At 44.3% G+C, this 16,736-nt stretch overlaps 1 protein-coding gene across 1 annotated transcript; it reads left to right on the forward strand.

Annotated features, from left to right (window-relative positions):
- Positions 1–2,267: 2,267 nt before the first annotated feature.
- LOC143410515 (transmembrane 4 L6 family member 5-like) lies at positions 2,268–8,751 on the forward strand. The gene is made up of 4 exons (XM_076871386.1): positions 2,268–2,438; positions 7,503–7,537; positions 8,166–8,348; positions 8,571–8,751. Exons 1-4 carry the CDS (start codon positions 2,268–2,270, stop codon positions 8,749–8,751), a joined length of 570 nt encoding a protein of 189 aa, XP_076727501.1.
- The last annotated feature ends 7,985 nt before the right edge of the window (positions 8,752–16,736 follow it).

Raw genomic sequence — 16,736 nt, forward strand, 5'->3', positions numbered from 1 at the left:
CTGTCTCTCTCTCTCTCTCTCTCTCTCTCCCCCCCCATCTCTCTCTCTCTCTCTCACACACACACACAGACACAAATGATAATAATGAATAAAAATAACTCTATTCAGTTTTAAAATAGGCCTTCTAACATGGGAATGCAATATTTTTGAAAACAAAGAACAGTAGATATAAGAAGTGGCATTTTAAAATATTTTAAAAGCATTAAACAAGCTAACAAAAGCAAAACCCAATATCAGTTACCACAGTGATTGCCTGTGAGTCAGAGGTAACCTGTCTGGCAGGTTCCTCTCATTCTAGCGGTCAATTCTTCACAGCCTTTTCTCCATCCAGCTTCTCTGTCTTATAAACAGCAAGGATTCTGCTCAGATTCTGGCATTCAGTTTTATTGGTAAGTTTTCTCCACCATCTATGTCTCTCTAATGTTTCAAGTGGGCCTTTGGGAGAAGCTATATCAGTAGTCCCCAACTGGCTCCCACTTTCTGTGCGGTATTATTTTTTATTGCAAGCACTGTGGGGTCCTGCGGTACTTAGTGCTATCTCACCTCTTCCATGGGCACTACCACATCACACATGGGTGTGGGCTAATTCTTCAGGGGGCTGCACACTCCTCTTTCTGCCTGACAAAATAAGCTGGGTCTCAGCCCTCAACTGTGAATCCTGGTATGTCTACCACAGGTCCTAATGAAGCCAGAGTTTAATACATTGTCTCTCTATCAAAAACTACTCTTTATATTGTAGCTGACAGAAACACAATTCAAACCAATTCACATCATCCAAAGGTTCCATGTGGGGCTGGAGTTGTAGTTCAGTGGAAGAGTGCTTGCCTAGTATGTGTGAAGCATTGGGTTTGATTCTCAGCACCATATACAAATAAATAAAAATAAAGGACCATCAACAACCAAAAAATATTTTTAAAAAAATGTTCCAAGTTTCATATGTGAATACACAACCAGTGTAACTTCACATCAAGTTCAACCACAAAAATAAAAAGTTATACTCCAGGTATGCTTGTCAAAATATACTCTACTGTCACATAAAACTAAAAAGAAAAAATTTTTCCAAGGAGTGCAGGGTATGGTGGTGCATGCCATAATCCCAGCATCTCAGGAGGTTGAGGCAGGAGGGTTGTGAGTTCAAAGTCAGCCTCAGCAATTGAGGGAGGCCCTAAGCAACTCAGTAAGACCCTATGTCTAAATGAAATTTTAAAAAGGAGTGGAGATGTGTCTCAGTGGTTAAGAGACCTGAGGTTCAATCCCTAATACAAAAAAAAAAAAAAAGTTTCAAGGAGTGATCAGGCTCCAGGCATTGCTGAATCTGCCAATTCAAATGATGCCATCACACCTCACTCTATCTCTCAATGGTTGTTTCCTCTGGAATGACTTCCTGCTAAAACAGGCAGGCTTTGCCTCATAGTGAAAACAGACCACCAGCAGTCTCATCAACTCAACAAAAACAGAATTTCCTTGACCTACAGATGGTGAACAAAAACAAGAACACAAATAAATAAATTTTAAAAAACGGATTCTTCATGGAACTGGCTTGGATTGTACAGGTATGGCTGAGTCAAATGTTGGGGCCAGAGGATGGTATGTTCTAACAAATCATGCCTCAGTCTCAATTCCACCCTGAGAAACATGTAGTAGTCTCAAAACAAGAAAGGATCCATAAACGAATTTTAATAATATGAAATGAAGCCAGACACAATGGCACATGCCTGTAATACCAGTGCTTGGGAGGCTGAGGCAGGAGAATCATGAGTTAAAAACTGCCTCAGCAACTTAGTAAGGCCCAAAGCAACTTTCTCACTTCTTTCTGGGAGGAACTCTCTCTGTATGACAAATGGAAATGATGAGGTCACTGTACGCCTCCTTTGTGCTGCCTAGTTTACCAATACTCCCCTTGTCCTAAGAAACCCTTGCAACCATCTCAGGAGGCAAGTGGTATCACTCTACCTTTTATAGAGATGAGGCAATTGTGACCTAGAGACAAATGGGTAAGGAATGAAAAGGGAATGATGGAGAGGTGTGTGCAGAAAAAAGATGAAGGAGACACTGATACCAGGTAACTTCCAGCCTGTGACTAGCTCCCCGACCTGCTCCATCACCACATCCTCCCCTTCTGTCACCAGCTGCAGCTGGTGATAAGGGCCTCTCTCCCTTATCATTCTGATCCTGCCAGTTTCTACCACATCTTTCCTCTGACCTTTATTCACATTCTAGCCTGTGTTCCTCTGAACCTAAGGCTCACTTTCACTTACCGCCTCACCATGAACCCAAAAATGTATAGCCGCTCTGTGGGACTCTCCCTAATAACTCTTTCCCTAGTCTGCATTGGGGCCAATGCCCTCCTACTGGTGCCTGATGGAAAGACCTGGAGCTCTGAACAACTCAGCTTGCAAGTCCTGCTCGTGCCTGGCTTCATTGGCGGAGGATTGATGGTAAGAAGCCTAGAACACAGGCCAGTCCCAAAGGACTAGGCACCACTGAAAGGGATTGTGAATGGAAAGGGAGGAGAGATGGAGAAGGATTGAGCTCCAGAGGGGCTGAAAGTGCTTGGTGGGGACCAGGAGTCTACACAATGCTCCCCCTACACACTTAGCACTCTGTAGACAGGAGCTGAATGTCTGAAGGGAAGGGGAAGGCAGGGAAGGGAGGCTCAAGACTCTAAAGAGCTTCCCATCTGGGAAAATGCATGTCCTACCTGCCTTTCCCTGCCTCCCCAGCTGAGCAGATATTGGGGACCCCTCACTACAAGGGTCCAAGCAGAAGGACCAGCTGGTTGTGTGGGAGCTCATCGAGGAAGGGTAATAATAGGCATGGGGGGGTGCATCAAAAATGTCTGGAGTCTGGCAGTGATGTCACCCATCAGTCACTCTATCTATCAGCTCAGTGCTACCCTTCCCTCCTCCTCATCCACTCACTCTCAGCCCACATTCTGGATGTCCACTCTGTGCTGGGTGCTAAGGACAAACTCAGAAGCAGGTCAGAAGGGCAGAGAAGTTGCCCCCAAGGCTTCCTGGAGATGGGGACCTGCTGGGAGAAGTGGAGGAAGAGGAGACCGATTTCCCTGGACCTCCTCCTTTAACTCTTCCCTCATTTAGAGGAAGTTTTAGATGGTCAACCTAGTGTCATATTTGTGTGGGGCAAAGATGAGACATCTACCCAGCAGAGTTCCCGCCTTTTCAGGACAGATTACAGATAACATTCTCTAAAAGAGGTCTCACCTCATCCCTATTCTGGGTCATATCTCTATTAGATAAATGGGAATACCTCTCCTTGAACTAGCAACTCCTTCTTGCCTTCTACTCCCCCATCTCCTACATAGATTCATGGCTGTTGGACTCTACTCCATCTCTCTCACCTCAACTCTCTCTGAGATGTCACACTCCCCCCACACGTACACACTCCCCAGTGTTACAGCATGTCTCTTCTGCAGCTTAAACTACTCCCCACTCCTCCACCCCGTCTAACTAGTCTTCTTCACTGGCAATCTCCAAAGATGCGCTTTCCAACATCTCACAGGTATCTTCCGCCTCCTCTACAACTTGAGTCACTCCCAGGAAATAGCTCATTAAGCCACAAAGACACAACAAGGTCCCTTATCCCCTGGAAGCTTGTGTTCCTTTCTGGAGATAAATATACGAGGAAGCAAGACTAGAAGCCCCATGAGAGCAAGGACTGCCTGTTTTATTGGTTGCTCTGTGTCTGGTGCTTAGACCAGTGCCTTCACCTAAAAGGAACTTGAAGATGATTTCAGACAGGAGTAAGTACCACCAAAAATAAAAATAAATAGATTTGGAGGTATAGCTCATGGGCAGAAAATGTACCTAGAATTTGAGAGATGTTGGGTTTGATCCCCAGCACCACTTCAAGCAAGAGAGAGAGAGAGAGAGAGAGAGAGAGAGAGAAAGAAAGAGAGGGAGAGAGAGAGCAAGAGACCACGCACAAGCCAGCCAGGCATGGTAGCACATGTCTGTAATCCTAGGAATTCAGGAGACTGAGGCAGGAGAATCGCAAATTTGTGAACAACCTAAGCAAATAAATAATTAAAAGGACTGTGATATGCCTTGGTAGAAAATACATCTGAGTTCAATTGCCAGTACTGCAAAGAGAGAGAAAGAAAATTGTGTGATTAAGGTCAACCTGGGAAAATTAGACTATATAAACACATACACATAATATATATATATATATATATATATATATATATATATATATATATATATATATGAGAGAGAGAGAAAGAAAGAGAGAAGGGAAAGAGAGCTCATGCTAAGGATGTGACTCAGTGGCAGAGTGCCCTGTGTTGTTCAATCCTTTTTACCATAAAAAAATAAAGCTATCATAAACATCATCTAGGGCAAGTAGCTTTGGGATTTTTCTTTTATGCTTTTTTTTTTTTTTTTTGGTTGTTTGTGTGCGCACGCATGCTTGGAATTAATCCTAGAGCCATATGAAGACTAAACACATGCCCTCTAGCCCCAGCTCAATGTAGTTTTACGAAGTGAACATACCCATCTACCCAACACCCACTTCCAAAACCAATTCATCCATGCCCCTGTAGTCCCAGCTCCTCAGGAAGCAGAGGCAGGAGGATCTTGAGGCTGACACTAGGAATTCCAGGTTGACCTGGGTGAAATGGAAAAACTCCAATTCATACAACAAATGAACAAAAAAACACAGATCATATTACCAGAATCCCAGACATCCCATCACCAGGTACTACCCCAAAACAACAAGGTTAACCATTAGTCTATCTTCTAACCCCAGAACCTGCTTTGGTCTCTTTAGTATTCTACATAAATTGAAATCATACACTATGTGTTCTTTTGTGTCTGGCTTCCTTAGCATAATATTATATTTGTGATAGCCACCCATGTTACTTTGTGTAGCTGTAGTTTTTTATTTCTTATGCATTCTATCATTTGAATATACTTTAATTTAAACACTCCACTGTTGGTGGACATTTGGATAGTTCCCTTTTGGGTTTATGGCAAATAATGTTGCTATCAACATTCCTGTAGGTACCTTAGGTAAACATATGTTTTTATTTCCATCGTTACTCTTAGACCTGAGTAACACTACTGACTCTTAAGATTTGCAAATATTCAGTGCTAATACTATCAAATACTTTTTTGGAGTTTTTGTGTCAATTAATACCTATCAGAACAGTGTGAGATTTCTAGTTGCTCCACACCCCACTGGATTAAAGTAGATTGCTCTGGCTATTGTGTGAAGAATGGATAGTAGGAGGTCATCCATAGATGCAGAAAGATGAGACTAATGTCATGGAGGGAAAACAGTACCTTGAAGTAAGCCAGTGGCCATGGTGATAGAGAAAAGTGAGCAGATTTGAGCTATAAACAGTGTTGCCTCCTGAATTTATGACTCTTCTCTTTTTATGAAGACAATTAGGTGACAGTGAAGAGGACAGGGAAGCTGACAATACAAAAGGAAACAAATACTTTGAACAAAAGTAAAATTCTCAAGGAGTTAGTTGGTTGATTTGAAATTGGTAAATGTGGTTTGGGGGTGTAACTCAGTGGTAGAGCACTTGCCTAGAATGGCAAGACCCTGGATGAGATCTTCACCAACACAACAGACACACACACTAGTAAATCCAGAAGGCTATTCTAGGTATCTGTGGATCATGGATCCTCCCTGTAAGTGATCTCACCAGACAAGTTAAGCAATGGGGTCAGCACTGGCCCTGGATCTGCCCTGACACAGGAGGAGGGGAGCGAGAGTGCTCCTGCAAATTTGGTTCCTCTGCGGTTGCTGGGGATGATATAACAGAATTAAAACTCTCAGCCCCTTCCCTGGAAAAGAGCAAAATGCTGCCTTGTGTAGTATAAGCCAGACAAGACCAACAGGGAGGGAAGGATAAAAACAGCTGTGGAATTCCAGGGATGGGAGATGAACAAAGAACTTGTTCTGGGCTATGAGGACAAGAACAAGGCTGGAGGCAGAGTGAGGAGCCTCAAAGATTTGGAAACTCTCCTCGCAGAAGGCTCTGTGGATCACACCTGTATTCCCAGTGGCTCAGAAGGCTGACAAAGGAGGATTACAAGTTCAAGTCCAGAAAATTAGGGAGGCCATAAGCAACTAATTGAGACCCTGTGTCTAAATAGAACTTTAAAAATAAAAGGCTGTAGATGTGGCTCAGTGTTTAAGTGCTCTTGGGTTCAATACCCAGTACCAAGGCAATCCAAAAAAAATAAGAAAATCCTCCCCATCCCTACCCCCACATCCAACTGAACCTAGGAACATTTTCCAACTAACCTACAGCTCTAGCCCTTTATTTTTTATTTTGAGATAATGTCTCCCTGTGTTGCCAAGGCTGCCCTTGAACTTGCATCCTCCCGTCCCAAGCTCCTGGATCTCTGGGCTCACAGGTGTGCCCCATCCCACCCTGGCAACACCAAGGTTAATCTGGTGGGGGCATATATAATGAAGTGTGGGGTGGCATGGGACAAGAGCTAATGGGACTTAGTAAGGAAGCCATGAACATCTTCCTCATGGAACATGATTAGGAATTGAATGAGAGAAAGAGAAAGGACTGATAGATTCAGGAGCCATTGAAGCAAAAGTCAAGAAGACTTGGCTTTGGCAGGTGCATAAGGATTAAAGTTTTTCAGCCTAGGTGACCTGGTGGATGCTATTTTTCAATTAAAAGGATGAGGAAATCAAAGGGAGATGAATTTGGAAAATATTATGATGTTACTTCGGATACAGGCTGAATCTGAGCTAAAACCAAGACATTTGAGTGGACATCTTCTTCAGGCAGTTTGATTTGGTTCTCTGGCATGTACAGGTAACTATCGTCAGGGGAATAGCTGATTCCCTGGCAGGAGTGATCTTCCTGTGGGAAAAGTCACAGGAAGAAAAAACGATTAGGGGCTGGATCTTAGGAAATCCCACAATTCACATCACATCATTTGGGAGCATACTCAACCATATCCTAGCTCACCAGACCTTCCACCACCACTATCTCTTCCCACTGCTGAAGGCATTTATAGCTAAGGAGCATTTACTCAAAAGCAGTCTTGACACCTGGCCCCCTAGTTACCATTAAATCCCAAGAACAACTGTATGAGGTAGGTTTTACAAACCATTTTTACCTAGGACAAACTGAGACCCAGAGAAACCAATTAGTTCATTGAGTGTGAAGTAGTGTGGCCCTGGCCTCAACTCAGGTCCTCCTGATTCCCAATCAGGAGGGTACCTACTATGTGCCAAGGTTTATGGGGAATGTTTAATATTGAACCCAACCCTCAAGGAAGCTAAAATATGAACAGGTAAGGTAGGCACATAAATATGATGAAGTAAGGTGGAGCTCATCCATGCTCTAGAACAGGTAGAAGTAAGGTCTTCCTATAGTTCAAAGGGCTGAGGACATTATAGGCAGCTTCCAGGAGAGGTAAAGACTTTAAGAATTTGTGTTGGGTGCTGGGTTCACACTATTACATTGACTCACTATTACACTGACTCTTATCCCACAGGTACTATGTCCTGGAATCACAGCAGCTCTGGCAGAGACTAGACATTCTGACTGGGTGAGATACAAATTAAGAAGAGATTTGGGAGGACATGGTGTGCACACCTGTAATCCCAGTGACCCTGGAGGTTGAGGCAGGAGCTTCTCAAGCTCAAGGCCAGCCACAGCAATTTTGCAGAATCCTCTCTCATTAATAAAAAATAAAAAGGGCTATAGATCAGGCTGGGGTTGTAGCTCATCAGTTGCACACTTGTCTGGCATGTGTGAGACAGTGGGTTCTCATAAATTAATTAATTAATTAATTATCCATCAACAACTAAAAAAAAATATTTTAAAAGGGCAAAGGAGCTGCTGTGATCAATCTCGGTAGTAGAGAACTCCTAGGATAAATCCCCAGTGAGCCTCCACCCCTCAAAAATGAAAAAAGAGAGACTGAGGATTCTGTCTCTAAACTAGTCTCTCCCAGAGCCTCTACAGAATTCCTAACTGCCATGAATCCCCACTGGCCCTTAGTTTTATTTAACTCCAAGTCCCGGATTTATAGGAAAATTTATTTTCAAGCACTCTGTTACAAGACTGCATCCCCAGCCCCAGGAATGTATTTCAACCTGGCTCCAGAGTCACTTGGCCATCTGGAGAACACAGCTAGGTATGGTCGGGCCACCATGGGGAGGGGGCAGCCCTATTCAGCCCACCTTCCACACCCGGTCCAGATTATATGTTCCTGGTGGTGCTCAGTCTTCGGAATGCTTGGTGCCATCTACTGCCTCTCTGTGTCCGGAGTCGGCCTCAGAATTGGACCCAAATGCTCAATGTATGGCACGTGGGACTACCACTTCCAAGAAACCTTGTAAGAATTAGCAAATTAGTGACCCCCGTTCTCTATATGTCCTGGTTCCCATGTCCTTCCCACAAGGGCCGGGACCCTGGGTGCCACTGAGCTTCAGGAGAATTCCCTCCACGTGGGTCCAACTAACCCTTTGAAAATTTCATCCTGGGAGTGGAGGGGACTGAGGGTGGGGGTAGGGCACCGCCTGACCTCCTTCACTCACTGGACCCTACCTGTCCACAGAGGCGCTTACTTGAAGAACTATGCTTCCTGGAATTTCTGCGAGGAACCACCCAACGTGGTGTCCTGGAATGTGACACTGTTCTCCTTGCTGGTAGTTGCTTCATGTCTGGAGATTGTGCTGTGTGGCATACAACGGGTGAACACTTTTATTCTATACTTCGTGAACATGGATAGACTATAGCCCTCCTTGCTCTGATGCTTATTTTGAAAAGGGACATGTTTTTCTTTTTTTCTTCTTCCTCCCCCTCCTAACCTGGGGACAAGGAAAAAGATTGCCTTGAGTTATCTGTGCTCCACAGGAGGGAGATGTCTGCCAGAGTTTCCAGGAAGAGACTATCTCCCAAATTAACAAGTGAATCCTAACACACTATCGAGATGCCCTGAGACCCCCTCTCAGGCACACCTGGAAAGTGGATTTTGAAGAGCTTCTTTACAAGCCCTCTGTTTTCCCTGATGGGCAGAATCACAGCCTCTGGGACAGGATTCCCCTGTGTTTCACCTTCCTAGCAAACAATAAAATGACTTTTCCTTTTTCTCAAAACTGTGTCCTCATTATTAAATTGGCATGAATTGGCATAGGAAACAAAGACTAATCGTTGGGTTACATTATTAGTTTCATTTGTGCCAACTGGAGGCAAAAGGAGGTGGGACAGCATGAGGTGGACTTGTTGAGGGACCTGCTTGCTTCTGGCGAAGTCCTCACTCCCTTTTTCATTTCTGCAGGGCTCAGCTCACTGAGCCTCCCTCCACTGACTGCCAGGTCATTCCTGCTTGCTCCAGGACCCCAGCCTGGCCTGCCCACTCCCTCCCTCCCTGGAATAAACTGCTTGGAGTCCACCCCAACCCTCCCTGTTCAGAGTATGCCCTATACAGCAGCAGTGTGTGAGGGCCTCCTGAGCTTGGTGTTCTGTGACCCTGTTTGGAGCCCTCACTCCCCACTTATTTTTGTCACAGGTACTGAGCTACTAACTTGCACAGGAAATACAGGTAGATATGCTCTCCAGGGGCAGAATAGGCAATTGTAAAAGAAGTAAAGGATTATTTCAATTGATGGTTACCACATTTTACTTGGTAATTTCATTATTGACTCATGCTCAACACTGGAGATTATTGAACCCAGGGCCTCACACATGCTCTGCCAGTGCTCTACCACACCATTGAGCTACACACAACCTTTTGTTTAATTTTGGGGCAAGGTCTGCTAAATTGCCCAGGGTGGACTCCAAATGGAATCCTACTCTCTCAGCCCCCCAAGTAGGTGGGACACAGTATGCACCACCACATCTAGTTTACTAGCACATTTTCATCTCAGCCATTCTTTCTGGCTCTTACTTGCAGAATCCTAGTGATGTCACTGAAAACCTTCCTGAAAAATTCTTCCAAATCCCACAGTAAATATTTCTTCCGAGATCTATCTCTCTCAGTCTTTGGGGTGACATGCTCTCCCCTTGTTTGGAAGAGAAATTTCAGAACTCCTATAATGTTTTGAAGTATTACATTATTTTACCCATACAGAGTAGCATAAAAATAATTTAATGAGTACTTGTGGAACACACACACACACACACACACACACAGTTTTTTCTCTCCTGCCCTCAAAAGAAGTAACTTCTTGGGCTGGGGGTATTGCCCAGTGGGAGGGGGCTTGCAAAGTATGCAAAAAAGCCTGTATTTAAGGACTGTTGTCCTCAAAGAAGTACCATCCTGCCAGGTGCAGTGGTGAGAGCCCATAATTCTAGCAATTTGGGAGGGAGGCTGAGGCAGGAGGGTTGCAAGTTTGAGACCAGCTTCAACAACTTAGCAAGACCTAAGCAACATAGCAAGTCCCTATCTCAAAATAAAAAATGGAATGAGGATATGGCTCAGTAGTTAAACAGCCCTAGGTTCAATCTGGAGAAGGAGGAGGAGGAGGAGGAGGAGGAGGAGGAGGGGGAGGAGAAGAAGAAGAAGAAGAAGAAGAAGAACCATCTCTCAGACTCAGTAGAGACCAACTTGAAGATAAATATGTGGCCTGCTCATGGCCTGCTCTTAGTCCATGAAGACCAAGGGCTGAATCCCCTCTTCAGGTCTACATTGGGAAGGCCCACTATTCAGGACAGGACAGTGGCTCTAGTAGCTCAACATTATTTCTAGTGATCCTGCTCTGCCTCTCTTCATTTTCACCTCCCACCCATTCACCCCAGGACCCACATTCTCCATCTCTGCCTCCCAGTCCTCATGCTCCTTCCTCCTGCACTCTTCCTGAATGGCACCTCTCTATGCAATACTCTTGCGGCACCTTCTGATCATTTGTGGTTTCTACTGCCTCGTGGCTTTTTTCTACTACCTTCTTCATACATTTCTCAGTCTGGGGACTCTCTCTTCTCTAATGTCTCTCTCAGGTTGTCTCACAGACATATTTCCCATGAATGAAGATCCAGGGTGTTGCTGAGTGATCATGCAGACAGGGTACCTCTGTTCAGCAGAGCTCTCACCTTCAGCCATCTCCTAAGTCTCTGGCTACATGATTTCCTGCGTTGAATCAGCTACCTTTATCACTCAGTCAGCTGTGGCCTGCATAATCGAGTTTGTTCTGGGCAGCTATTTCTGTGTAAGGAAAACTCCCACACAGTCTTAGTAGCATACAAACATAAGCTTTTATTTCACTTATCTGTGCATGGATTGGTTGGACATGGGCTGATATGGGTTGGGATCCAACCTGGACCTTTTCCTTGCATCTTGGACCTTTTTTTTTTTTTTATCAGTGGGTTAACTCAGGCATGTTCTTCTCATGGCCATGATTGTGGCAAGAGGCAACACACAACATCTCCTAAGGCCTAGACACAGAACCAGTATCTTGTTAATTATGCCCACTTTATTTTCTGCCAATATGGTGGGAGGTGTATTCTACCTCTTACTGAGTGGGGAGGTGGTGGAGGGACAACTAAATTGCTTAACAAAGGACATGTTTACAGGGAGGATTGAGCACTTGCAATGAGCAATTCCATTTTTCCTACAGATCATACGGTCATACGGCTCCAGGCATGATGAAACCCCTCAAAGGAGGCTGTGGAATGAGAGTTTGGGGTTTCTCAGGGAGACACAAGTTAAAAGACATTGTTTGCAATATTTAAAAATAACCACTAGGGCTGGGGATATACCTCACTGGTAAAGCACTTATCTCGCCCTGGTTCAATCCCCAGCACAACACACACACACACACACACACACACACACACACACACGATAATAATAAACAAAAAAACCTGCTATTTAGATTTAAAATAGGCCTTCTAGGGGCTGAGGTTGTGGCTCAGTGGCAAAGTGCTTGCCTTGCACATGTGAGGCACTGGGTTCAATCCTCAGCACCATGTAAAAATAAATAAACAAAATAAAGATACTGTGTCCCTCTATAACTAAAAAAATTTTTTTTAACTTCCTTAAAAAATTAAAATAAAAAATAACAGAGGCCTTCTAATAGGGGAATGCAAAATTTTTGAAGAAAAAGGACAGTAGATATCAGAAGCAGGATTTTAAAATATTTTAAAAGCATTAAACAAGTCAACAGAAGCAAAACCCAACATCAGTTACCACAGTGATTGCCTGTGAGTCAGAGGTAACCTGTCGGGCAGTTCAAAATATTTTCTTTGTTCATGTGTCCTCTCATTCTAGAGGTCAATTCTTCATAGCTTTTTCTCCATCCAGCTTCTCTATCTTATAAACAGCAAGAATTCCGCTCAAATTCTGGCATTCAGTTTCAGTGGTAAGATTTCTCCACGATCCATGTCTCACTAATGTTTCAAGTGGGCCTTTGGGAGAAGCTATATCAGTAGTCCCCAACTGGCTCCCACTTTCTGTGTGGTACAACTTTTTATTGCAAGCACTGTGGGGTCCTGTGGTACTTAGTGCTATCTCATCTCTTCCATGGGCACTACCACATCACACATGGGTGTGGGCTAATTCTGCAGGGGCTGCACACTCCTCTTTCTGCCTGACAATAAGCTGGGTCTCAGCCCTCAACTGTGAATCCTGGTATCTCTACCAAAGGTCCTAATGAAGCAAGGTTTTAATAAATTAATCTCTGTATGAAAAAACTACTTTTTATATTGTAGTTGACAGAAACACAATTCAAACCAATTCACATTATTCAAAGGTTCCACATTGGGCTAGAGTTGTAGCTCAGTGGAAGAGGGCTTGCCTAGCATGTGTGAGGCACTGGGTTTGATTCTCAGCAATGTATACAAATAAATAAAAATAAATGTCCATCAACAACTAAAAAATGTTTTTTAAAACAGGTTCTAAGTTTCATATGTGAATATACTACCAGTGTAACTCCACATCATGTACAACCACAAAAATGCAAAGTTGTACTCTATGTACAATATGTCAAAATATACTCTACTGTCACATAAAACTAAAAAGAAGAAATTAAAAAGTATAGAAAAAATGTTTCCAAGAGGTGCAGAGTGTGGTGGGGCATGACAGTAATCCCAGCATCTCAGGAAGTTGAGACAAGAGGATTGTGAGTTCAAAGTCAGCCTCAGCAATTGAGGGAGGCCCTAAGCAACTCAGCGAGACCTTATGTCTAAATAAAATATAAAAAAGGACTGAAGATGTGCCTCAGTGGTTAAGAGACCTTGGGTACAATCCCTAATAATAATAATAATAAAAATGTTCCAAGGAGAGATCAGGTTCCAGGCATGGCTGAATCTGCCAATTCAAATGATGTTGTCACACCTCACTCTATCTCTCAATGGTTGTTTCCTCTGGATTAACTTCCTGCTCTAACAGGAAAGACCTTCCTCAAGGTGAAACAGGCCACAGGCAACCTCATCACCTCAACAAAAACAGAATTTCCTTGACCTTCAGATGGTGAACCAAAACAAGAACACCAACAAATAAATTTTTAAAATGGATTCTTCATGGAACTGGCTTGGATTGGACAGGTATCCCTGAGTCAAATGTTGAGGCCAGAGGATGGTATGTTCTAATACATCAGGCCTCAGTCTCAATTCTACCCTGAGAAACATGTAGTAGTCTCAAAAGGAGAGGGATCAATAAACAAATATTATATAAAATGAAGCCAGGCTCAGTGGCACATGCCTGGGAGTGCGTGGGAGGCTGAGGCAGGAGGATCACAAGTTAAAAATTAACCTCAGCTACTTAGCAAGGTCTTAAGCAACTCAGTGAGACCCTGTCTCTAAACAAAAGTCAAAATAAAAGGCTGGGGATGTGTCTTATTTGTTCAGAGACACTGCGTTCAATGCACGGTACAAAAAAAAAAAAAATTAAAAGAATTTGAAATAAAAACACAGCTGAAGCCTGCTATTATCTTTTTTCATTTCTTTCTGGGAGGAACTCTCTATGTGTGACAAATGGAAATAATAAGCCCACTGTACACCTCCTTGTGCTGCCTAGTTTAACAAACATTCCCCCTGTCCTAAGGAACCCTTACAACCAGTCAAGAGGCAAGTGGTACCCCTCTACCCTTTATAGAGATGAGGCAATTGTGACCTAGAGACATACAATGGCTTAGTTGAGTCCTCAACAGGTAAGGAATTGAAGAGGGATGATGGAGAGGTGTGTGCAGAAAAAAAGACGAAGAAGACATTGGCACTAGTGTGTGACTAGCTCCCCGACATCCTCACACATCCACCCCCTCTCCTCACCAGCTGCAGCTGGTGATAGGGCCTCCCCTTATCATTCTGATCCTGACAGTTTCTACCACAGCTGTTCTCTGACCTGTACTCACATTACAGCCTGTGTTCCTCTGTGGCCAGGAACACTTTCATTTTATTTCAGGCTCACTTTCATTCACTGTCTCACCATGAACCCAAGGAAGTGTGCCCGCTGGGTGGGCCTCTCCCTAATATCTCTCTCCCTAGTGTGCATCGTGGCCAATGCCCTCCTATTGGTGCCTGATGGGAAGACCTGGAGCTCAGACCAACTCAGCTTGCAAGTCCTGCTCATGCCTGGCTTCATCGGCGGGGGATTGATGGTGAGGAATCTATAGAGTACAGCCCAGTCATCAGGGTATGGGCACCACTGAAAAGGATTGTGAATGGGAAGGGAGGGGAGATGAAAAGGACCGCGTTCCTGAGGGGTGGCAAGCACTTGATGGGGAGCAGGAATGTACAAGGTGCTCCCCCTATAAACTCAGTACTCTGGAGACAGCCATGGAGGAGCCCCCAAGGACCTGAGATGAATGTCTAAAGGAAGGGGAAGGCACGGAGGGGAAGCTCAAATCTCTAAAGAGCTTCCTTTATGGGTCAAAGCTTGTCCCACCTGACCCTCCCTGCCCAGGCAACTGAGCAGATGTTGGGGACCCCTCACTACAAGGGTCCAAGCAGAAGGAGCAGCTGGCTGTGTGGGAGGTTATCAGGGAAGAGTAATAATAGGCATGGGGAGGTACAGCAAAAAGGTCTGGAGCCAGGCAGTGATGTCACCCATCACTCTACCTCTCAGCTCAATTTGCCCCTCCCTCCTCCTCTTCCACTCACTCTCAGCCCACATTCCGGATGCCCACTCTGTGCTGGGCGCTAAGAACAAACTCAGAAACAGGTCAGTAGGGCAGAGAAGTTGCCCCCAAGGCTTCCTGGAGATGAGGACCTGCTTGGAGAATTGGAGGAAGAGGGGACACAGATTTCCTGTATCTCCTCCTCCCCTCTTTCCCCGTTTAGGGGAAGTTTTAGATGGTCAACCTAGTGTAATATTTGTGGGGGGCAAAGTTGAGAGATCTACCCAGCAGAGTTTGCCTCTTTTCTAGAGGTTTTTGTTTTTTTTTAATCAATTCATTCCTATAAGCACAGTGTGAGAGTTGTAGTTGTTTCAAACCCCAGTGGATTGAAGAGATCCCTCTGGATCTTGTGTGGAGAATGGATAGTAGGACCTGGTCAGCCATAGACACACAGAGATAAGATTAATATTATGGAGGGAAGACAGTACCTTCAAATAGCCCAGTGGCCATGGTGATGGAAAAAAGTGAGGAGATTTGAGCTATAAACAGTGTTGCCTTCTGAATTTATGGTGACTCTTCTCTTTTCATGAAGATAGTTAGATGGCAGGAAAGAGGACAGGGAAGCTTACAACACAAAAGGAAACAAATACTTTGACCAAAAGTAAAATTCTCAAGGAGGTGGGTGATTTGAAATTTGTAATTCAAATTCGTGGTGTGGGTTGTAACTCAGTGGTAGAGCACTTTCCTAGCATGGCAAGACCCTGGATTAGACCTTAACCAACACAACACACACATACACTAGTAAATCCAGAAGGCTATTCTAGGTATCTGTGGATCCTGAATCCTCCCAGTAAGTGACCTCACCAGAGAGGGTAAACAGTGGGGTCAGCATTGGCCCTGAATCTGCCCTGTCACAGGAGGAGGAAAGCAAGAGTGTTGGTGGAAATTTAGTTCCACTTATCAGGTGTTTCTCTGAGGTTGCTGGGGATGATATAACAACTAAAACTCTCAGCCCCTTCCCTGGAAAAGAACAAATCGTTGCCTTATATGTTGTATGCCAGACAAGACCAACAGGGAGGAAAGGATCAAAACAGCTGTGGAATTCCAGGGATGGGAGATGAACAAAGAACCTGGCCTGGGCTATGAAGACAAAGACAAGGGTGGAGGCAGAGTGAGGAGCCTCAAAGGATTAAGAAACCCTCCTCACAGTAGACTCTGTGGCACATACCTGTATTCTTAGTGGCTCAGGAGACTGAAACAGGAGGATCACAAGTTCAAATCCAGCCTCAGCAACTTAAGAAGGCCATAAGCAATTCACTGAGATCCTGTGTCTAAATACAAATACAAAAAAGAGCTGTGGGGCTGGGGATGTGGCTCAAGCAGTAGCACGCCCGCCTGGCATGCGTGCGGCCCGGGTTCAATCCTCAGCACCTCATACAAACAAAGATATTGTGTCCACCCATAACTAAAAAATAAATATTAAAAAAAATTATCTCTCTCTCTCTCTCTTTTAAAAAAAAAAAAAAAAAAAGAGCTTTGGATGTGGCTCAGTGGTTAAGTGCTCTTGGGTTCTTTGGTACCCAGTACCAAAACAATACAAAAAGAAAAAGAAAATCCTTCTCCCCCCCCCCCCAACAATTGAACCCAGCAACATTTTACCAGTGAGCTACAACCCCAGCCCTTGATTTTTTATTTTGAGATAAGGTCTCCTTGTGTTGCCAAGGCTGCTC

This window comes from Callospermophilus lateralis, chromosome 11 (assembly GCF_048772815.1).
Source record: "Callospermophilus lateralis isolate mCalLat2 chromosome 11, mCalLat2.hap1, whole genome shotgun sequence".
Taxonomy (NCBI): domain Eukaryota; kingdom Metazoa; phylum Chordata; class Mammalia; order Rodentia; family Sciuridae; genus Callospermophilus; species Callospermophilus lateralis.